The 26,517-nt window shown below is 33.8% G+C and overlaps 1 protein-coding gene across 5 annotated transcripts in view; it reads right to left on the reverse strand.

The window, feature by feature from the left end:
- Window positions 1–26,517, reverse strand: part of nova2 (NOVA alternative splicing regulator 2) — a 211,979-nt gene that overhangs the window by 7,879 nt on the left and 177,583 nt on the right. For all 5 annotated transcript variants that reach the window (XM_061972216.2, XM_061972218.2, XM_061972215.2 and 2 more), the window contains one exon: window positions 14,109–14,275. In XM_061972216.2, coding sequence (XP_061828200.1) covers window positions 14,109–14,275 — 167 coding nt within the window. The remainder of the gene's footprint in view (window positions 1–14,108; window positions 14,276–26,517) is intronic.

Here is a 26,517-nt window from a genome sequence, read left to right on the forward strand (position 1 = left end):
ATAATCAACACATATAACCAACATATATAACCAACATGTATAACCAACATGTATAACCAACATATATAATCAACATATATAACCAACATATATAATCAACATGTATAACCAACATATATAATCAACATATATAACCAACATATATAACAAACATATATAACCAACATATATAATCTACGTATATAATCAACATGTATAACCAACATATATAACCAACATATATAATCAACATATATAACCAACATATATAATCAACATGTATAACCAACATATATAACCAACATATATAATCAACATATATAACCAACATATATAACCAACATATATAATCAACATATATAACCAACATATATAATCAACATATATAATCAACATGTATAACCAACATATATAATCAACATATATAATCAACATATATAACCAACATATATAATCAACATGTATAACCAACATATATAACCAACATATATAATCAACATATATAATCAACATGTATAACCAACATATATAACCAACATATATAATCAACATGTATAACCAACATATATAACCAACATATATAACCAACATATATAACCAACATATTTAACCAACATGTATAACCAACATATATAACCAACATATATAACCAACATATATAATCAACATGTATAACCAACATATATAACCAACATATATAATCAACATGTATAACCAACATATATAATCAACATATATAACCAACATGTATAACCAACATATATAATCAACATATATAACCAACATATATAATCAACATGTATAACCAACATATATATAACCAACATATATAATCAACATCTATAACCAACATATATAATCAACATATATAACCAACATATATAATCAACATGTATAACCAACATATATAATCAACATATATAACCAACATATATAACCAACATATATTACCAACATATATAATCAACATGTATAACCAACATATATAATCAACATGTATAACCAACATATATAATCAACATATATAATCAACATGTATAACCAACATATATAATCAACATATATAACCAACATATATAATCAACATGTATAACCAACATATATAATCAACATATATAACCAACATATATAATCAACATATATAACCAACATATATAATCAACATATATAACCAACATATATAATCAACATATATAACCAACATATATAATCAACATATATAATCAACATATATAACCAACATATATAATCAACATGTATAACCAACATATATAATCAACATATATAACCAACATATATAATCAACATATATAACCAACATATATAATCAACATATATAATCAACATATATAACCAACATATATAATCAACATATATAACCAACATATATAATCAACATATATAACCAACATATATAACCAACATATATAATCAACATATATAACCAACATATATAATCAACATATATAATCAACATGTATAACCAACATATATAATCAACATATATAATCAACATATATAACCAACATATATAATCAACATGTATAACCAACATATATAACCAACATATATAATCAACATATATAATCAACATGTATAACCAACATATATAACCAACATATATAATCAACATGTATAACCAACATATATAACCAACATATATAACCAACATATATAACCAACATATTTAACCAACATGTATAACCAACATATATAACCAACATATATAACCAACATATATAATCAACATGTATAACCAACATATATAACCAACATATATAATCAACATGTATAACCAACATATATAATCAACATATATAACCAACATGTATAACCAACATATATAATCAACATATATAACCAACATATATAATCAACATGTATAACCAACATATATATAACCAACATATATAATCAACATCTATAACCAACATATATAATCAACATATATAACCAACATATATAATCAACATGTATAACCAACATATATAATCAACATATATAACCAACATATATAACCAACATATATTACCAACATATATAATCAACATGTATAACCAACATATATAATCAACATGTATAACCAACATATATAATCAACATATATAATCAACATGTATAACCAACATATATAATCAACATATATAACCAACATATATAATCAACATGTATAACCAACATATATAATCAACATATATAACCAACATATATAATCAACATATATAACCAACATATATAATCAACATATATAACCAACATATATAATCAACATATATAACCAACATATATAATCAACATATATAATCAACATATATAACCAACATATATAATCAACATGTATAACCAACATATATAATCAACATATATAACCAACATATATAATCAACATATATAACCAACATATATAATCAACATATATAACCAACATATATAACCAACATATATAATCAACATGTATAACCAACATATATAATCAACATATATAACCAACATATATAATCAACATATATAACCAACATATATAATCAACATGTATAACCAACATATATAACCAACATATATAACCAACATATATAATCAACATATATAACCAACATATATAACCAACATATATAACCAACATGTATAACCAACATATATAATCAACATATATAACCAACATATATAATCAACATGTATAACCAACATATATAACCAACATATATAACCAACATATATAATCAACATGTATAATCAACATATATAATCAACATATATAATCAACATATATAACCAACATGTATAATCAACATGTATAACCAACATATATAACCAACATATATAATCAACATATATAACCAACATATATAACCAACATATATAACCAACATATATAACCAACATATATAATCAACATATATAATCAACATATATAATCAACATGTATAACCAACATATATAACCAACATATATAATCAACATATATAATCAACATATATAATCAACATATATAACCAACATATATAATCAACATATATAACCAACATATATAACCAACATATATAACCAACATATATAACCAACATATATAATCAACATGTATAACCAACATATATAACCAACATATATAATCAACATGTATAACCAACATATATAATCAACATATATAACCAACATATATAATCAACATATATAATCAACATGTATAACCAACATATATAATCAACATATATAATCAACATGTATAACCAACATATATAATCAACATATATAACCAACATATATAACCAACATGTATAACCAACATATATAATCAACATATATAACCAACATATATAATCAACATGTATAACCAACATATATAACCAACATATATAACCAACATATATAATCAACATGTATAATCAACATATATAATCAACATATATAACCAACATATATAATCAACATATATAACCAACATATATAATCAACATATATAACCAACATATATAATCAACATGTATAACCAACATATATAACCAACATATATAATCAACATATATAACCAACATATATAATCAACATATATAACCAACATATATAACCAACATATATAACCAACATATATAACCAACATATATAATCAACATGTATAACCAACATATATAATCAACATATATAACCAACATATATAATCAACATATATAATCAACATATATAATCAACATATATAACCAACATATATAATCAACATGTATAACCAACATATATAATCAACATGTATAACCAACATATATAACCAACATGTATAACCAACATATATAATCAACATATATAACCAACATATATATAACCAACATATATAACCAACATATATAATCAACATATATAACCAACATGTATAATCAACATATATAATCAACATATATAACCAACATATATAATCAACATGTATAACCAACATATATAATCAACATATATAACCAACATATATAATCAACATGTATAACCAACATATATAATCAACATATATAACCAACATATATAATCAACATATATAACCAACATATATAATCAACATGTATAACCAACATATATAATCAACATATATAACCAACATATATAATCAACATGTATAACCAACATATATAATCAACATATATAACCAACATATATAATCAACATGTATAACCAACATATATAATCAACATGTATAACCAACATATATAATCAACATATATAACCAACATATATAATCAACATATATAATCAACATATATAACCAACATATATAACCAACATATATAATCAACATATATAACCAACATATATAATCAACATATATAACCAACATATATAATTAACATATATAACCAACATATATAATCAACATATATAACCAACATATATAACCAACATATATAACCAACATATATAACCAACATATATAACCAACATATATAACCAACATATATAATCAACATATATAACCAACATATATAACCAACATATATAACCAACATATATAACCAACATATATAATCAACATGTATAATCAACATATATAACCAACATAGAGTATAAGTTGATAGTAAATTAGGGGCGGGACATGGATAAACATTCTTGCTTTTTTCCCGTATGTCTTTTGGGTGGGTGTTGTTGCATGTCTGTCACATGACAAAGAGTGATGAAGTGTTGCTATATATGTCTGTCTGACACAATACATTCATTCATTCATTCATTCATAATTAAAAAAAACTATAATAACACAAAAACTATACGATTTAATAATACAAAAACTATAATAACATGAAGACTCTGATAGTTAATAACATAAAAACTAAAATAGTTAATAACATAACTATAATAGTTAATAACAACTATAATAGTTCGTAACATATAATAGTTAATAACGTAACTAACAGTTAACAAAAACACTATAATAGTTAACCAATAAATGTTTGGCACAAAGGAATGGACAAGTCTGGGGAGGTTTTGACAAGGAAAAAATATGAAAAGGGATTTTTTTTTTTTTACCCATGTTCCTTTGCGCAGAAGAAGAAGTGGGAGTACAAACATCAGCAAAGTGCGATCCCTCACTAATGATCACATCCACCATCTTTACAGCACACTCACTAACCCAGCATGTCTTTGTCCTCCTTTTTCTTCACTTCTACACAACATTCCCTTCCTCCATCCTGTCATCACTTCCTGCTTCCTTATTTGTCTCACACACACACACACACACACACACACACACACACACACACACACACAGCTTCCTGCCACCCCACAATGCTTTGCCCCCAAGATCACGTGACAGGAAGTGTGAGCCTGCTGTGCTCCGAGCTCCGTGTTTCGGACTTTCCCCTCCGTGAAAAGCCGCCGCCAAACCCTTCCTGGCTTAGCAAAACATTTTTTAAAAATTAAAAAAATTTGAAAATCATTTTTTAACTTGAAAAAAAAATTTTACCTTGAAAATTTTTTTGTACCTTGAAAATAATTTTTTACCTTGAAAACCATGTTTTAACTTAAAAAATTTTTTTTTAATTTTTAATTTTTTTTTAAAATTTTTTAATTATTTATTTTATTATTATTATTATTATTTTTTTCTTTTTAATTATTTAAAATTAAAAAATATATATATTTAAAAAAAAAAAAAATTGTAATTTTTTTTTTTAATTTTTTAACTTTTTAAAAAATTTTTACCCTAACCCTAATCTTAACCCTAACCCTAACCCTAACCTTAACCCTAAAAAAAATGTTAATTGTTAAAATTGTTTAAAAAAATTAAAAACATTTAAAATTGTTTTAAATTGTTTTAAAAAATAAATAAAAAATAAAAAAAGTTTAAAAAATTTTACAAATTAAAAAAAAAATAAAAAAAATAAAAAAATGTAAAAACATTTTTGAAAAATTAAAAAAATTTGAAAATCATTTTTTACCTTGAAAATTTTTTTGTACCTTGAAAATAATTTTTTACCTTGAAAACCATGTTTTAACTTAAAAATTTTTTTTTTAATTTTTAAATTTTTTTAAATTTTTTTTAATTATTTATTTTATTATTATTATTATTATTTTTTTCTTTTTAATTATTTAAAATTAAAAAAAATATATATTTAAAAAAAAAAAAAAAATTAAATTTTTTTTTAAATTTTTTAACTTTTTAAAAAAAATTTTACCCTAACCCTAACCCTAATCGTAACCCTAACCCTAACCCTAACCTTAACCCTAAAAAAAATGTTAATTGTTAAAATTGTTTAAAAAAATTAAAAACATTTAAAATTGTTTTAAATTGTTTTAAAAAATAAATAAAAAATAAAAAAAGTTTAAAAAATTTTACAAATTAAAAAAAAAATAAAAAAATGTAAAAACATTTTTGAAAAATTAAAAAAATTTGAAAATCATTTTTTACCTTGAAAATTTTTTTGTACCTTGAAAATAATTTTTTACCTTGAAAACCATGTTTTAACTTAAAAAAAAATTTTAAATTTTTTTTAATTATTTATTTTATTATTATTATTATTATTTTTTTCTTTTTAATTATTTAAAATTAAAAAAAATATATATTTAAAAAAAAAAAAAATTTAAATTTTTTTTTAAATTTTTTAACTTTTTACATTTTTTTTTACCCTAACCCTAACCCTAATCGTAACCCTAACCCTAACCCTAACCTTAACCCTAAAAAAAATGTTAATTGTTAAAATTGTTTAAAAAAATTAAAAACATTTAAAATTGTTTTAAATTGTTTTAAAAAATAAAAAAAAAATAAAAAAAGTTTAAAACATTTTACAAATTAAAAAAAAAATAAAAAAAATAAAAAAATTTAAAAACATTTTTGAAAAATAAAAAAAATTTGAAAATCATTTTTTACCTTGAAAATTTTTTTGTACCTTGAAAATCATTTTTTACCTTGAAAAAAAAATTTTACCTTGAAAATGTTTTTGTACCTTGAAAATCATTTTTTACCCTGAAAAAAATGTTTTACCTTGAAAAAAAAATTTTACCTTGAAAATTTTTTTGTACCTTGAAAATCATTTTTTACCTTGAAAAAAAAATTTTACCTTGAAAAAAATATTTTACCTTGAAAATGTTTTTGTACCTTGAAAATCATTTTTTACCTTGAAAAAAAATTTTTACCTTGAAAAAAAAATTTTACCTTGAAAATTTTTTTGTACCTTGAAAATCATTTTTTACCTTGAAAAAAAAATTTTACCTTGAAAAAAATATTTTACCTTGAAAATGTTTTTGTACCTTGAAAATCATTTTTTACCTTGAAAAAAATTTTTTACCTTGAAAAAAAAATGTTACCTTGAAAATTTTTTTTTACCTTGAAAATCATTTTTTACCTTGAAAATCATGTTTTAACTTAAAACATTTTGTTTTAATTTTTTAATTTTTTTTAAGTTAACCCTAACCCTAACCCTAACCCTTCCTTGCCCTTATGTGGGCTTTGTACCGAGGATGTCGTTGTGGCTTGTGCAGCCCTTTGAGACACTTGTGATTTAGCGCTATATAAATAAACATTGATTGATTGATTGATTGATTCCTACGACCAGCCCGCTGGAGGTGAAAGGTCAAAGGTAGCCTTGGTGTCCTTCGCCGCATGAAGTGACGACTTCAGCACTCGCACGCTGAGAAGTGTTTCTGGTATTTTGACCCTCGCCTGAAGGTGGGGTTAGTGCTTTTAGGAACAGCGAGGCAGAACTTTGGGAAAACTTCCTGCGAGCAGCGGCAAAAACAGGAAGTAGGAAACAGGTGCCGGTGCCCAGGGTGAAAGGTCACAGGAAATGGCGGCAGGAAGCGGCCACTGACCGGGGGCGTTCACATCAGAGTGAATGAAGGACGCCACCAAAAGCTGAACAAGATGTTCATGGATCCAAAAGTAAAGTATCCTGGTGGTATTTCAACTTATGTCGCATATAAAAGTTTGCATCTCATCAATTGCCAGCACCTCACTCATAAGGTTAAGCAAAAAAATGTATTTGCCTCATAAATCAGCTCAGTTACGCGGCGTCATGGCACCGGTCTTTTCCAGCACCAGCAGCTGGCGACGGCGGCAGCTGCTGGCTAACGAGACCCGCTTCCAGTTGCTTTCTTATCGCCGCCGCCTATCAATCAAGCCGCCCTCATTCCTGCGCACAAACACGTCCTATTGTCTCCTTTGTCTCGCAGTCAACACATGCAGCGACAGCCGCACGCGCCCAACAACTTTGAGAAGGCCCACCTGAAATAGACTGGAGTCAGTCTGTGTATAAATAATCCTTCTCACTCTTTTACAGCATAAGGCTAACTAGCTTAGCTATTAGCATACTACAGCATCACATATCACGTACATTTAACAGCTTTATTTTTGGACATAGTGACCTCATCATTCCTTCCATGACATCGTAAGTCGTGTTTAGTTCATTATTTGCTGAAATACTTTTGTTTTACTGGGGTTAACCAAAACCCTCATTTCAACCTGAAACTAACCCCAACTCTAACCCCAGTCCTGACCCTGTTCCCGACCCTAACCAAAACCCTAACCCTAAACAACAACCCGAAACGAGGGGTGTAACGGTACGTGTATTTGTATTGAACTGTTTCGGTACGGGGGTATACGTTATTGGAGACTGTGCTCATGTTTAAAGAGTAGCTGAAAAATATCTTCCCCTTCTTGAAAGACCAGCAGCTTCCACTGGTATACAATATTGTTGTTATAATAACAATTATAAGAATAGAGAAAAACAATATAACAAAAATATGTTTATACTAATGACTAAAAGAAAATACTTGTTTTTAAATGTATGGAAAACATTTTTAGCATTACAAAATAAAATATATATATATCAATGCATCATCAACAATTATGCAAATTATATGATATGATTTTTTTTCTAAACTTATAACACTTCCCTTTGGTCTACATAACATGTAATGGTGGTTCTTTAGTCAAAATGTTGCATAGATGATGTTTTACACATCACGCATTGACCACACTCCTAACCACGCCTCCACCACCACATTTAGATTTCAAGCCAACAGTATATATTAGAGATGCGCGGATAGGCAATTATTTCATCCGCAACCGCATCAGAAAGTTGTCAACCATCCGCCATCCACCCGTTCTAACATTTAATCAGAACCGCACCCGCCCGTTGTTATATATCTAATATAGACGATGCAAGGCATTAGTGAGGTTATAAAGCTTTTGCCTGTTAAAGAAAGCAGACTGATCCAATGCAGCACAGACATTCACGTGCCACGCTGTCACGACCCAGACGCACACCAGTGCGCAATCATATGGGAGCCGCGCTGAGCGCACCTCCAAGCGCGTCTCGCTGCCGGCGACGGCCGGGTATGGGCCCGACGCTCCAGCGCCATCCATTTTCAGGGCTAGTTGATTCGGCAGGTGGGTTGTTACACACTCCTTAGCGGGTTCCGACTTCCATGGCCACCGTCCTAGCTGCTGTCTATATCAACCAGGGTGAGCCCCACCTCTTTCGTGAGCGCACTGCGCGCGGAGTGACCCCTGTTACGCGCCCCCGCGAAGGCGGACGAGGCGGGGCGTCGGTGCGGTGGCCGCGGTGGTGACCCTGGACGTGCGTCGGGCCCTTCTCGCGGATCGCCTCAGCTACGGCTCCCGGTGGGGCCCTCTCGGGGGAAGGGGCCTCGGTCCCGGACCCCGGCGAGGCGTCCCTTCTCCGCCCCGTAAAAGTGTCCATCCCTTTTTTTCTTCTTCTTCTGTTGTGGCATATGCTGCAGGTGCCTGCTCGTTTTTCGTATGTGGGTAACAACATTTAACTATGTATATATATTTCCCAATTGGTTTAACTGCCACCCGCCTGAATCTATTTAAAATCTAATTTTTTTTTATTTCAACCGCCCGACCCGACCCGACCCGACCCGACCCGCGGATAAAATCAAATTTTTTTAAATTTCAACCGCCCGATCCGCGGATAATCCGCGGACTCCGCGGTTGTGCCCGCAAACCGCGCATCTCTAGTATATATATATTATGTTATATGTTGTGCACAGTTACAAAAGTTTGCAATTAAATGCAAATAATTGTTCAAATTGTGTGTACACCTCCAGACGTTGTTGTACTCCCTAAGTTACGATGCACCAAGAATCATTCTGCTTCTTCTTCGTCCCAACATTGCAGTTACAGGAAACTACGCTGCCTCACCTACAATAACAAAAGGGTACAAGGTAGCATTGCAAGTGTTACATAACACTATCCCTACTCCTAACGAAAACCTTAACCCCAGCTCACACCAAAACCCACACCGATAACCCTAACCCCAACCTAAAACCCAACCAAACCCTTTTTTTTCCCTGCACCCTACTCCTAACAAAGTCCCTATATCGCGCTCTGACCAAAACCCCGATCTTAATCCCAGGCTCAACTACAACCAAAACCCTGAATCCAGGCCTAATGTGAGACCCACCTCTAAACCTAACCTCAACTTCATTTAGCACTTTGTGACTGTTTTCAGACCTCACTCCAAATCTCCTCCCTGTCATCACTTCCCCTTCCCCTCTTTTAACTCTTCCGGGCCCTCGTGGCTCACATGTCAAAGTCCCACACGCACACGAAAAGAAGGGAACAGAACAGAAAAAACAGAAAGAATTTAAGCTGCAAGCAGCGTTGGTCGGGCCCGCAAACTTGGCAGGTGCTAGTCCTAAGTGTCCCAATACTTTTGTCCAGTGTTAGTCCCAAGTGTCCCAATACTTTTGTCCAGTTTTAGTCCCAAGTGTCCCAATACTTTTGTCAAGTTGTAGTTGTAAGTGTCCCAATACTTTTGTCCAGTATAGGTGTCCCAATACTTTTGTCCAGTGGTAGTCCTAAGTGTCCCAATATTTTTGTTCAGTTTTCGTCCTAAGTGTCCCAATACTTTTGTCTACGTTTAGTCCGAAGTGTCCCAATACTTTTGTCCAGTGTGAGTGTCACAATACTTTTGTCCAGTATAGGTGTCCCAATACTTTTGTCCAGTGGTATTCCTAAGTGTCCCAATACTTTTGTCAAGTAAAAGTCCTAAGTGTCGCAATACTTTTGTCCAGTGTTAGTCCCAAGTGTCCCAATACTTTTGTCCAGTGTTAGTCCCAAGTGTCCCAATACTTTTGTCAAGTTGTAGTTGTAAGTGTCCCAATACTTTTGTCCAGTATAGGTGTCCCAATACTTTTGTCCAGTGGTAGTCCTAAGTGTCCCAATATTTTTGTTCAGTTTTCGTCCTAAGTGTCCCAATACTTTTGTCTACGTTTAGTCCGAAGTGTCCCAATACTTTTGTCCAGTGTGAGTGTCACAATACTTTTGTCCAGTATAGGTGTCCCAATACTTTTGTCCAGTGGTAGTCCTAAGTGTCCCAATACTTTTGTCAAGTAAAAGTCCTAAGTGTCCCAATACTTTTGTCCAGTGTGAGTGTCCCAATACTTTTGGCCAGTGGTAGTCATAAGTGTCCCAATACTTTTGTCAAGTTGTAGTCCCAAGTGTCCCAATACTTTTGTCCAGTTTTCGTCGTAATTGTCCCAATACTTTTGTCCAGTGGTAGTAATACGTGTCCCAATACTTTTGTCTACTTTTAGTCTTAAGTGTCCCAATACTTTTGTCTAGTGTACCTACCTTGTCTGCATTGTGTGGGCACGTTGGTGCTTCCTGCTTTTAAGCAGCCATCTTAAAAAAACAGCAGCGCAGCGGTTCTTTGAAGGCTCATAAAATCAAAACCGGAGCAGTTAGGAAAAAGCGCTTCTGTCGTTGTAATCACAAGGGTTCAATCTCTCTCCTGTGTTAGTTTGAAGCCAAAACGACAAACGCGCTCAGAGGAGTTCGTTTTTGAAGGAAGGTGACCGGTTTTTACAAAAAATTTGTTTTGAAGGGGGAATAGCAAACTTCCTGTTGATTTTTGCTGGGGGTTGTCAATCTATGAAATGTAGGTCTAAGTGAGACCTACATAGAGGTTTTTGTTTCATGTCTCTCCGACCTTCCCAGTGGGAGTTACAGGCAGTTTTGTCATTTCTTTCTTCCGAGGAGCAGTTTTTTGTGCGTTTTATTAAAAAATTGCGCTAGATTTGGGGTTAGGTTTTTTTATTAGATCGCAATTTTAGCCAGTCCTGATGTGTGTGTTCAGTTTGGTGAGTTTTGAAGCATGTTAAGGGGGTCAAAATACAGCTCAAAGAGGCAAAAGTGACTGTTTTTAGTACTTTTTTTGTCTTGAAGGGGGAATTGCCAACTTCCTGTTGATTTTTGCCCGAGAATATACTATTATGAAATCTAGGTCTAAGTCACACCTACATAAAGGTTTTTGTTTCATGTCTCTCCGACCTTCCTAGTGGGAGTTACAGGCAGTCTAGTTTTTTTTTTTCCGTAGGGGGCGCTAGAGCGCAATTTTGAGTTTTGAGGTTTGGTTTTTTGATAAAAAGTTTTGCCGTATATTACTGATGTGTGTGTTCAGTTTGGTGAGTTTTGAAGCATGTTAAGGGGGTCAAATTATAGCTCAAAGAGGCAAAAGTGACTGTTTTTAGTACTTTTTTGTCTTGAAGGGGGAATTGCCAACTTCCTGTTGATTTTTGCCCGAGAATATACTATTATGAAATGTAGGTCTAAGTCAGACCTACATAAAGGTTTTTGTTTCATGTCTCTCCGACCTTCCTAGTGGGAGTTACAGGCAGTCTAGTTTTTTTTTGTCGTAGGGGGCGCTAGAGTGCAAATTTGATTTTTGGGGTTTGGTTTTTTCATCAAAAGGCAATTTTCGCAGGTCCTGATGTGTGCGTCAAATATGGTGAGTTTTGAAGCATGTTAAGTGGGTCAAATTGCAGCTCAAAGAGGCGGTCGGTATAATAATAATAATTAAAGCTGCAAGCAGCGATGGACGGAACCGACTTTGACGGCATATAAAGTCCAAACCGGAGCAGTAATTAAAACTCTTTGGTCAACTTCTAATCACAAGGGTTAAATCTCTCTCCTGTGCTAGTTTGAAGCCGACACGACAAATGCGCTCAGAGGAGATAACGTTTTTACAAAACTTTTGTTTTGAAGGGGGAATTGCAAACTTCCTGTTTATTTTAGTTGGGGGTTGTCAATACACGAAATGTAGGTCTAAGTGAGACCTACATAGAGGTTTTTGTTTCATGTCTCTAAGACATTCCTACTGGAAGTTACAGGCAGTTTTGTCTGCGTTTTCTTCCTAGGGGGCGCTAGAGCGCAATTTTGAGTTTTGGGGTTAGGTTTTTTTATTAGATCGCAATTTTTGCCAGTCCTGATGTTTGTGTCCAGTTTGGTGAGTTTTGAAGCATGTTAAGGAGGTCAAATTACAGCTCAAAGAGGCAAAAGTGACTGTTTTTACTAAAATGTTGTTTTGAAGGGGGAATTGCAAACTTCCTGTTGATTTTTGCTGATGGATGTCATTGTATGAAATCTAGGTCTAAGTGAGACCTACATAGAGGTTTTTGTTTCATGTCTTTACGACATTCCTACCGGACGTTACAAGCAGTTTTGTCTGTGTTTTTTCCTCGGGGGCGCTAGAGCGCAATTTTGAGTTTTGGGGTTTGGTTTTTTGATTAGATGGCAATTTTTGCCAGTCCTGATGTGTGTGTCAAATATGGTGAGTTTTGAAGCATGTTAAGGAGGTCAAATTACAGCTCAAAGAGGCAAAAGTGACTGTTTTTACTAAAATTTTGTTTTGAAGGGGGAATTGCAAACTTCCTGTTGATTTTTGCTGATGGATGTCATTGTACGAAATCTAGTGAGACCCTAAGTGAGACCTACATAGAGGTTTTTGTTTCATGTCTTTACGACATTCCTACCGGACGTTACAAGCAGTTTTGTCTGTGTTTTTTCCTCGGGGGCGCTAGAGCGCAATTTTGAGTTTTGGGGTTTGGTTTTTTGATTAGATGGCAATTTTTGCCAGTCCTGATGTGTGTGTCAAATATGGTGAGTTTTGAAGCATGTTAAGGGGGTCAAATTACAGTTCAAAGAGGCGGCGGAATAATAATAATAATAAAACGCACGAAATACAATAGGGTCCTCTGTCCCAAAGGGACATTGCGGTCCCTAATAAAACCTTAGAAATTCAATAGGTCCTTATGTCCCATTGCATAAGGACTCCCTTTGGGAGTCCTTATGCAATGGGCCATGCGGGCCCTAATAAAAGTAAGGGTAGAAAAGAGTGAGGTCGAAAGGAACTGACCTGTTTGATGCGGTCGGGGTTGACGGTGGTTTGAGGTTGCAGGATGCTGACAGGTTCGGACTTCTGGCTGCTTTGAGGCATCTCTCGCACTTTCTCGGCGATGAAGTCGTGAACGCCGTTCAGCGCCTCCACCGTGCCTTGGACCAGACACACGCGCTCTGTGGTGCCTGCACACAAACAAACAAACTTTTATCAACGTTTGCTTACAAACTCAAGGCCAATGTGCGTCAATAAAGTACTTCATAAATGGATTTGCTCTTTCCATTTTGACAGAAAAAAAAAATCAATTCCATCCATTTTTCTACCGCTTGTCCCTTTCGGGGTCGCCTATCTCAGCTGCATTCGGGCAGAAGGCGGGGTACACCCTGGACAAGTCGCCACCTCATCACAGGGCCAACACAGATAGACAACATTCACACACTAGGGACCATTTAGTGTTGCCAATCAACCTATCCCCAGGTGCATGCCTTTGGAGGTGGGAGGAGCCTATCCCCAGGTGCATGTCTTTGGAGGTGGGAGGAAGCCGGAGTAGAACCCACGCAGTCACAGGGAGAACATGCAAACTCCACACAGAAAGACCCCGAGCCAGGTATCGAACCCAGGACCTTCGTATTGTGAGGCAGATGCAGTAACCCCTGTCCCACATCTATCAATTAATATGAACTATTAATGCAATAAATATCATTCATGATTTTGTTCAAATAAACAGAAATACGTCAATATCTGCTTGACTTCTGAATTCAGAGCAAGTAATCCATCAAATTGTACATACAAAATATAATAATCAAATGCATAGGCAATTGTAGAGGTTATATTGTGTGTTTGCTAGCTCGTATGAGTGCGTGTTGTTTGCTGTGTGATGTTGCCTCTTCCTGTTTGTAATCCAGTTCATTTTTCGTGTGGTGCTGGTTTGTCGCTTTCATTAGGAAAAAGTGGTTTCCTGCAATGGAACTTGCTATGCTTCTGACGCTGTCTTGTTGACATAAAACCACATTAAAAGTGTTGTGCCACGTTACGTCAATTGTACCGGTGTTGTAACGTACATAAAAGTAATTAGATTACTCGTTACTCGTAAAAGGAACCGCGTTAGTAACACCGTTTTTTTTCAAACACTGGTGATAAGATAAACTTCATAAAAACATGTTATTGTGGTATTGTATTTACTATACTTTTATGATGTATTGTCCAAGTATCGGATCAGGACTTGAAATCGGATCGGATCTGAGGCCAAAAAAATCTGATAGAGATCGGAGGCCAAAAATGGTAATATTATCATGAGGCGATTAAACATTTATATTCATATATATATATATATATATATATATATATATATATATATATATATATATATATATATATATATATATATATATATATATATATATATATATATATATATATATATATATATATATATATCCACCTGGAAAATAAAAGGATCGCGGCTGAACTGGACATTGAGGACAGGGTGGACGCCACAGCCAACAAGGAAGCCTTCATCACATTGAAGGACCACAAACCCAACTTCGCAAATAACCCAACATGCCGACTAATAAATCCAACTAAATCTGAAATAGGAAAAATCAGCAAAAGAATCCTGGACAGAGTCAACACAAAAATCAAGGACAAAACACCACTCAACCAATGGAGAAATACAGCAGCAGTAATCAAATGGTTCAACAACATCCAAGACAAACAACAGCACAACTTTATCTCCTTTGATATCGAAGAATTTTACCCTTCCATCACGCAAGACCTACTGACTCAAGCACTAGACTTCGCCTCAGACTACGACTCAATCACAGGCAACGAAAGAAACATCATCATCCACGCAAAAAACTCCATTCTCATCCACAACAGTACACCATGGCAAAAAAAGAACAATGCAACATTTGACGTCACTATGGGAAGTTTTGACGGAGCAGAAACGTGTGAACTCGTTGGGAGTTTCCTCCTCTCCCAGCTCGCTAGCCTCAATCTGAACCTTGGTATTTACCGTGATGACGGACTGGCACTGTGTCGCGCCTCGCCAAGGAGCAGCGAGAATACCAAGAAGCGCATATGCCAAATATTCAAAGAGAACGACCTACGGATCACGATTGAAGCCAACAAGCAAACCGTCAACTTCCTTGACGTCACTTTCAACCTGAGAAATAACAGCTACCAACCATTCACGAAACCCAACACAACACTCCAATACGTGCACCATGACAGCAACCACCCACCCACCACCACGAAAAGAATACCTACCGGAATCAATAAAAGGCTATCGATGCTGTCATCTAGCAAAGCTGAATTTGACCAAGCAACCCCCCCGTACCAAAAAGCCCTTGATGAAAGCGGATACAATTTCACCCTCATCTATGAACCCACGCCAGGAAACCAGCCAAAAAAGAACAGAAAACGAAACGACATCATCTGGTACAACCCCCCATACAGCAAAAACGTCTCAACGAACATTGGACACAAATTCCTCAACCTGATTGACAAACACTTTCCCAAAGACAACAACCTAAGAAAAGTATTCAACAAGAACAACATTAAATTGAGCTACAGCTGCATGAACAATATACGACAAATCATCTCAAACCACAACAAAACAATTGCAAATGAGCCGTCGACCCCCAGACAGAGCGACTCCAAAACCAGCAAAGGCTGTAACTGTCGAAAGAAACCTGATTGCCCTCTCAACGGGGGGTGCTTACAAACATCAGTTGTCTACCAATCTAAGGTAACACGCAAGGACATTAACACATCCGACACATATGTAGGATTAACCGAGGGAGAATTCAAAACCAGATGGAACAATCACAAGGCTTCTTTCAGGAACAAAAACCTGCGAAATACCACAGAACTCAGCAAACACATTTGGGACCTCAAAGACAATAATGTTGAATATTCAATAACATGGCAAATTCTTGCATCCAGCACACCTTACAATAGTGGTAATAAAAGATGCAACCTATGCTTGAAAGAGAAACTGTTTATTATTTACCGTCCAGACCTGTCATCCCTCAACAAGCGCAGCGAAATTGTAACATGCCGCCATAGACGGAAACACCTCCTAGGTAACACATGAACCAATCACCACGCCCCTAGGACCGCCTGTACCCACCCACTCTGTGCCCTATATAAACCATGGTATGCGAATGCTCCCATTAAAATCTCCTGATGATTGAGGGTACCCCCCCTCATGAAACAGGCCTGTAGAGATGAAATAGTCTTGTGATTTTTTCCCCACACATACATATATATATATATATATATATATATATATATATATAAATATATATATATAAATATATATATATATATATATATATATATATATATATATGTGTGGGAAAAAAAATCACAAGACTACTTCATCTCTACAGGCCTGTTTCATGAGGGGTTCCCTCAATCAAAAATCTCCTGATGATTGAGGGAACCCCTCATGAAACAGGCCTGTAGAGATGAAGTATATATATATATATATATATATATATATATATATATATATATATATATATATATATATATATTCACTGTTACAAGGGGCCCTCAATAAAAATGTGTTACAACAATGTTACATCCCACCAAGACTTATGAAGACTATCCATCCATCCATTTTCTACCGCTTGTCCCTCTCTGGGTCGCGGGGGATATTATATAACTATAATACTAATAACAATATTTATAATAATAAAATTAAGTATATCATTTATATTTATATACAATAAATATTACTTTTTTATACGAGAATAATGTCGAATAAGTAGTATTATAAATACTAGGGATGTCCGATAATGGCTTTTTTGCCGATATCCGATATTGTCCAACTCTTAATTACCGATACCGATATATACAGTGGTGGAATTAACACATTATTATGCCTAATTTGGACAACCAGGTATGGTGAAGATAAGGTCCTTTTTTAAAATATTAATAAAATAAAATAAGATAAATAAATTAAAAACATTTTCTTGAATAAAAAAGAAAGTAAAACAATATAAAAACAGTTACATAGAAACTAGTAATGAATGAAAATGAGTCAAATGAAGTGTTAAAGGTTAGTACTATTAGTGGAGCAGCAGTACGCACAATCATGTGTGCTTACGGACTGTATCCCTTGCAGACTGTATTGATATATATTGATATATACAAATGATTGAGTACAGAGGAGACATGTGAGTAAACACTATCACGGGAGCCATTTTGAACCAGGAGGTCATCAGACCATGGCCACCAGGACACTGACACAAAAGCGCCCCCGCAAACACGGCCGATAACCCCTGAGGAACGTTGGAAAATAAAAAAATAAAACCTAAAAACCATGTGTAGGGATAAATAATAACATACAAGTAAGACATATGAAGAATAATAGAAAAAAAAATTATGTATATATATATATATATATATATACACACACACACAGTAAATAAATAATGAATAAATATAACTAAATAAAATCTTGCATAACTAATAGGATAAAAAGTCAAATACAAATGACTTCAATAAAATAATTAAGTTAACGTTAAAGTAGCAATGATTGTCACACACACACTAGGTGTGGTGAAATTTGTCCTCTGCATTTGACCCATCCCCTTGTTCACCCCCTGGGAGGTGAGGGGAGTAGTGGGCAGCAGCGGTGGCCGCGCCCGGGAATCATTTTTGGTGATTTAACCCCCAATTCCAAGCCTTGATGCTGAGTGCCAAGCAGGGAGGTAATGGCTCCCGTTTTTATAGTCTTTGGTATGACTCGGCCGGGGTTTGAACTCACAACCTACCCATCTCAGGGCGGACACTCTAACCACTAGGCCACTGAGTAGGTCATATTTTAGGTAATATTAGGTAAAAGCCAAATCAAAAAGGTGGGTCTTAAGCCTGCTCTTAAAAACATGAACGTTCTCTGCAGCCCTGAGGTATACAGGTAAAAGCCAGTAAATTAGAATATTTTGAAAAACTTGATTTATTTCAGTAATTGCATTCAAAAGGTGTAACTTGTACATTATATTTATTCATTGCACACAGACTGATGCATTCAAATGTTTATTTCATTTAATTTTGATGATTTGAAGTGGCAACAAATGAAAATCCAAAATTCCGTGTGTCACAAAATTTGAATATTACTTAAGGCTAATACAAAAAAGGGATTTTTAGAAATGTTGGCCAACTGAAAAGTATGAAAATGAAAAATATGAGCATGTACAATACTCAATACTTGGTTGGAGCTCCTTTTGCCTCAATTACTGCGTTAATGCGGCGTGGCATGGAGTCGATGAGTTTCTGGCACTGCTCAGGTGTTATGAGAGCCCAGGTTGCTCTGATAGTGGCCTTCAACTCTTCTGCGTTTTTGGGTCTGGCATTCTGCATCTTCCTTTTCACAATACCCCACAGATTTTCTATGGGGCTAAGGTCAGGGGAGTTGGCGGGCCAATTTAGAACAGAAATACCATGGTCCGTAAACCAGGCACGGGTAGATTTTGCGCTGTGTGCAGGCGCCAAGTCCTGTTGGAACTTGAAATCTCCATCTCCATAGAGCAGGTCAGCAGCAGGAAGCATGAAGTGCTCTAAAACTTGCTGGTAGACGGCTGCGTTGACCCTGGATCTCAGGAAACAGAGTGGACCGACACCAGCAGATGACATGGCACCCCAAACCATCACTGATGGTGGAAACTTTACACTAGACTTCAGGCAACGTGGATCCTGTGCCTCTCCTGTCTTCCTCCAGACTCTGGGACCTCGATTTCCAAAGGAAATGCAAAATTTGCATGGTTGGGTGATGGTTTGGGGTGCCATGTCATCTGCTGGTGTCGGTCCACTCTGTTTCCTGAGATCCAGGGTCAACGCAGCCGTCTACCAGCAAGTTTTAGAGCACTTCATGCTTCCTGCTGCTGACCTGCTCTATGGAGATGGAGATTTCAAGTTCCAACAGGACTTGGCGCCTGCACACAGCGCAAAATCTACCCGTGCCCGGTTTACGGACCATGGTATTTCTGTTCTAAATTGGCCCGCCAACTCCCCTGACCTTAGCCCCATAGAAAATCTGTGGGGTATTGTGAAAAGGAAGATGCAGAATGCCAGACCCAAAAACGCAGAAGAGTTGAAGGCCACTATCAGAGCAACCTGGGCTCTCATAACACCTGAGCAGTGCCAGAAACTCATCGACTCCATGCCACGCCGCATTAACGCAGTAATTGAGGCAAAAGGAGCTCCAACCAAGTATTGAGTATTGTACATGCTCATATTTTTCATTTTCATACTTTTCAGTTGGCCAACATTTCTAAAAAATCCCTTTTTTGTATTAGCCTTAAGTAATATTCTAATTTTGTGACACACGGAATTTTGGATTTTCATTTGTTGCCACTTCAAATCATCAAAATTAAATGAAATAAACATTTGAATGCATCAGTCTGTGTGCAATGAATAAATATAATGTACAAGTTACACCTTTTGAATGCAATTACTGAAATTAATCAAGTTTTTCAAAATATTCTAATTTACTGGCTTTTACCTGTACTGTACATATAATGTATACTGTTGAGTACTAAGTACACTGCGTATACTTGTTGAAGTGTACTGATTTGAGACACAGCAATAGTTTTTGTGTGCTGGGTTAGCGCCTGCAGCTATTAGCATGTTGGCGGCGGCACTCGCCTGACACCTGCAAGCCAGCTTTGTTTGTTTACTCGCTACCGATCGCCAAGGCGAGGTCGCCCGTGTCCGGCGAGCGAGCGCGCACGTGTGGCCTTGCCCTAACGAGCAGCAGAGCTCCCGGGGTCATTGTGGGGAGACGTGGAGGAAGGAGTGAGTCATGCCAGTAGGCCTTCAGTAAAGAAACCTGCAGCCTGGAAGACGATGACGAGGGCGGCGAATGTACCCGACGGCCGCAGGAAGTGACGTCACCTGGCTGGCGTGAAAACTTCTTGTCCTACGCTGACACACGGCAGTGTTGAAGTCCTTTATGTACCTCACGCACACTGCAACTATTGTTAACGCCCTCTAGTAGTGATGGGTCCGGCAACACCGATGCATCGGCGCATGCGTCGAGCTCATAGAGCAAAACCCTGTGTCGGTGCTCGTACCGCTTTTAGAAAGTCACGTGACCGATCATGAGCTGTTTTGGTCACGTGACCGATACGCCAACTGTGTCGCCTCCTCTGTGCCCTGTGAGCGGCTCTTTTCTACAGCCGGAGAAATAATAACTAAGAAGAGAAATCGTCTAAAATGTAATACGTCGGATTTTTATTTTTTTTATTTTTTTATAAAAATGTGTAAAAAAATAAAATAAAACAAATTCCCAGTCCACAATCATCCACAACACGTTCTCTTAGATTTCCATGTTATGATACATGTTCACATTATTTATTGACTATCTAAAAAAGATACAAATATATTTTTATTTAAATGAAGATATGAAATAATCCTAAATGAAATACAATGACTTGGTTTATATTATTGTATATACTAGGGCAGGGGTCACCAACGCGGTGCCCGCGGTCACCAGGTAGCCCGTAAGGACCAGATCAGTCGCCCGCTGGCCTGTTCTAAAAATAGCTCAAAGAGCAGCACTTACCAGTGAGCTGCCTCTATTTTTTTAAAATGTTATTTATTTACTAACAAGCTGGTCTCGCTTTGCTCGACATTTTTAATTCTAAAAGAGACAAAACTCAAATAGAATTTGAAAATCCAAGAAAATATTTTAAAGACTTGGTCTTCACTTGGAATAAGCGGTAGAAAATGGATGGATGGATGGGTCTTCACTTGTTTAAATAAATTCATTTATTTTTTACTTTGCTTCTTTTTACTTTTAGAAATACAATTTTAGAGAAAAAATACAACCTTAAAAATGATTTTAGGATTTTTAAACAAATATACCTTTTTACCTTTTAAATTTCTTCCTCTTCTTTCCTGACAATTTAAATCAATGTTCAAGTACATTTTTTTTTTTATTGTAAAGAATAATAAATATTTTAGCTTCTGGTTTTTCGACGAAGAATATTTGTGAAATATTTCTTCAAACTTACTATGATTAAAATTCAAAACAATTATTCTGGCAAATCTAGAAAATCTGTAGAATCAAATTTAAATCTTATTTCAAAGTATTTTGAATTTCTTGTTCTGGAAAATCTAGAAGAAATACTGATTTGTCTTTGTTAGAAATATAGCTTGGTCCAATTTGTTAAATATTCTAACAAAGTGCAGATTGGATTTTAACCAATTTAAAACATGTCATCAAAATTCTAAAATGTATCTTAAATCAGGAAAAATGACTAATGATGTTCCATAAATTATTTTTTTAATTTTTTCAAAAAGATTCAAATTAGCTAGTTTTTCTCTTCTTTTTGTCGGTTGAATTTTGAATTTTAAAGAGTCGAAATTGAAAATTTTATTTTAATTTTTTTCGTGTTTTCTCCTCTTTTAAACCGTTCAATTAAGTGTTTTTTTCATCATTTATTCTCTACAAAAAACCTTCCGTAAAAGGGGAAAAAAATGTACGACGGAATGACAGACAGAAATACCCATTTTTTTATATATATACATTTATTTATTTAGCTATTCTTATTTAAATCACACTTACGTGTAACTTACAAATGACAATATATTTATTTATTTAAGTGTGTATCAAACTGGTAGCCCTTCGCATTAATCAGTACCCAAGAAGTAGTTTTTGGTTTCAAAAAGGTTGGTGACCCCTGTACTAGGGCATCAAATCAGTGTCAGTTGAGTCGGTCCATAGGTTGCCTGTAGGGATTTTTAATGTCCAGCAGATGTCAGTATTTAGTGACACAGTATCGACACAGTATCAATACAGTTTTGCAATGTGTCGAAACGCTTCATGACGCCTCATCAACCCATCACTAGTCGACGCCCTTGCTTTCTTATTTTCATTTCATTGCATGAATCCTGAGGGAAATGTTTGGAATGAAGAAGGTCGTGGATGCGGCGGCACAGCTGTGTCACGTTGATCTCCACCGACAGACTGGCCTTTTCTTACACACACACACACACACACACACACACACAGATAACACACACTCATGCCAAGACAATGGCCTGCTAATCCACCACACTGATTGGACGAGCCCAGATTACCCAGAGGGCACCAGCTGTCGGGGAGAGGCGAGGCCCACTTTCCTCAGTATCACTACACACACACACACACACACACGGACACACACACACACAGGCAGCACTGTCCCTCCAGTGTTGCGTGGTCTGGTGCAATGCTGGCAGTGACGCATGCAACACTAATGACAAAGCAGCCAGGTAGACAAACACTGATCATCACTTTTATTTTTAGCTTCTGGCCCCCGCCCGCCACCCTGCACGCCCCACCTGGCCTAAAGCCTCCCTAATGAGTCGCCATCATTCAATGGCGACAAACAGATGAAGCGTGTCCTTCCACGGCCGTCCATAAGCGCGCCAGTCGGCCGTCTGTCGTTCCAGCCAGAATTAAAATGGCTCTTAATCTTTCAGTCTTGGTCCAGTTGTTCACAACACCCCCCAGCCCTCACTTAATGCACCGTCCCTCTGGGCCCAGCCAGACTGAACCAGGCCAACAATGTGATGAGAGAGAGGACGCTGCTGCTGTGAGATAACAACACAGCAACTGTCTGTGTGTGTGTGTGTGTGTGTGTGTGTGTGTGTGTGTGTGTGTGTGTGTGTGTGTGTGTGTGTGTGTGTGTGTGTGTGATGAAAATGGAGACAAAGCCAGTTAAGAGAGCCAGTAAGAGGGAATGAATAAGTGTGTGGAGGGCATAAAAAAGTGTACTAGTCTTACTTAAAATCATATAACTATAAATGATAATAATTATTGCATTTTTTTTAACCGTTGCTGTCATCCTGAAAAATTTACAAGGCACTAAAATACAAAAAAAATTTTTTTTTATACATTTTCATGATGATTTATAACAATTGTAACGATGTTTTTAATTTTTTAAGTAGTTAATTATATTCATCATTATGTATTTATTAGAGATGTCCGATAATATCGGCCGATAAATGCTTTAAAATTTATAAATATAAATGATAATAATTATTGCATTTTTTTTAACCGTTGCTGTCATCTTGAAAAATTTACAAGGCACTAAAATACAAAAAAAAATATTTTTTTTAATTTTCATGATAAATTATAACAATTGTAACGATGTTTTTAATTTTTTAAGTAGTTAATTATATTCATCATTATGTATTTATTAGAGATGTCCGATAATATCGGCCGATAAATGCTTTAAAATTTATAAATATAAATGATAATAATTATTGCATTTTTTAACTGTTGCTGTCATCCTGAAAAATTTACAAGGCACTAAAATACAAAAAAAAAATATTTTTTTTAATTTTCATGATGATTTATAACAATTGTAACAATGTTTTTAATTTTTTAAGTAGTTAATTATATTCATCATTATGTATTTATTAGTGATGTCCGATAATATCGGCCGATAAATGCTTTAAAATTTATAAATATAAATGATAATAATTATTGCATTTTTTAACCGTTGCTGTCATCCTGAAAAATTTACAAGGCACTAAAATACAAAAAAAATTTTTTTTTAATTTTCATGATGATTTATAACAATTGTAACGATGTTTTTAATTTTTTAAGTAGTTAATTATATTCATCATTATGTATTTATTAGAGATGTCCGATAATATCGGCCGATAAATGCTTTAAAATTTATAAATATAAATGATAATTATTGCATTTTTTTAACCGTTGCTGTCATCCTGAAAAATTTACAAGGCACTAAAATACAAAAAAAATTATTTTTTTTTAATTTTCATGATGATTTGTAACAATTGTAACGATGTTTTAAATTTTTTAAGTAGTTAATTATATTCATCATTATGTATTTATTAGAGATGTCCGATAATATCGGCCGATAAATGCTTTAAAATTTATAAATATAAATGATAATAATTATTGCATTTTTTAACCGTTGCTGTCACCCTGAAAAATTTACAACGCACTAAAATACATAAAAACTATTATTTTTAAAAATTTCATGATGATTTATAACAATTGTAACAATGTTTTTAATTTTTTAAGTAGTTAATTATATTCATCATTATGTATTTATTAGTGATGTCCGATAATATCGGCCGATAAATGCTTTAAAATTTATAAATATAAATGATAATAATTATTGCATTTTTTTAACCGTTGCTGTCATCCTGAAAAATTTACAAGGCACTAAAATACAAAAAAAAATTTTTTTTTTTTAATTTTCATGATGATTTATAACAATTGTAACAATGTTTTTAATTTTTTAAGTAGTTAATTATATTCATCATTATGTATTTATTAGAGATGTCCGATATCGGCCGATAAATGCTTTAAAATTTATAAATATAAATGATAATAATTATTGCATTTTTTAACCGTTGCTGTCATCCTGAAAAATTTACAAGGCACTAAAATACAAAAAAAAAATTTTTTTTTAATTTTCATGATGATTTGTAACAATTGTAACGATGTTTTTAATTTTTTAAGTAGTTAATTATATTCATCATTATGTATTTATTAGAGATGTCCGATAATATCGGCCGATAAATGCTTTAAAATGTATAAATATAAATGATAATAATTATTGCATTTTTTAACCGTTGCTGTCATCCTGAAAAATTTACAAGGCACTAAAATACAAAAAAAAAATTTTTTTTTAATTTTCATGATGATTTGTAACAATTGTAACGATGTTTTTAATTTTTTAAGTAGTTAATTATATTCATCATTATGTATTTATTAGAGATGTCCGATAATATCGGCCGATAAATGCTTTAAAATGTATAAATATAAATGATAATAATTATTGCATTTTTTAACCGTTGCTGTCATCCTGAAAAATTTACAAGGCACTAAAATACAAAAAAAAAAATTTTTTTTTAATTTTCATGATGATTTATAACAATTGTAACAATGTTTTTAATTTTTCAAGTAGTTAATTATATTCATCATTATGTATTTATTAGAGATGTCCGATAATATCGGCCGATAAATGCTTTAAAATGTATAAATATAAATGATAATAATTATTGCATTTTTTACCCGTTGCTGTCATCCTGAAAAATTTACAAGGCACTAAAATACATAAAAACTATTATTTTTTTTAAATTTCATGATGATTTATAACAATTGTAACAATGTTTTTAATTTTTTAAGTAGTTAATTATATTCATCATTATGTATTTATTAGTGATGTCCGATAATATCGGCCGATAAATGCTTTAAAATTTATAAATATAAATGATAATAATTATTGCATTTTTTAACCGTTGCTGTCATCCTGAAAAATTTACAAGGCACTAAAATACAAAAAAAAATTTTTTTTTTTAATTTTCATGATGATTTATAACAATTGTAACAATGTTTTTAATTTTTTAAGTAGTTAATTATATTCATCATTATGTATTTATTAGA

Source organism: Nerophis lumbriciformis, linkage group LG17 (assembly GCF_033978685.3).
Source record: "Nerophis lumbriciformis linkage group LG17, RoL_Nlum_v2.1, whole genome shotgun sequence".
Taxonomy (NCBI): Eukaryota; Metazoa; Chordata; class Actinopteri; order Syngnathiformes; family Syngnathidae; genus Nerophis; species Nerophis lumbriciformis.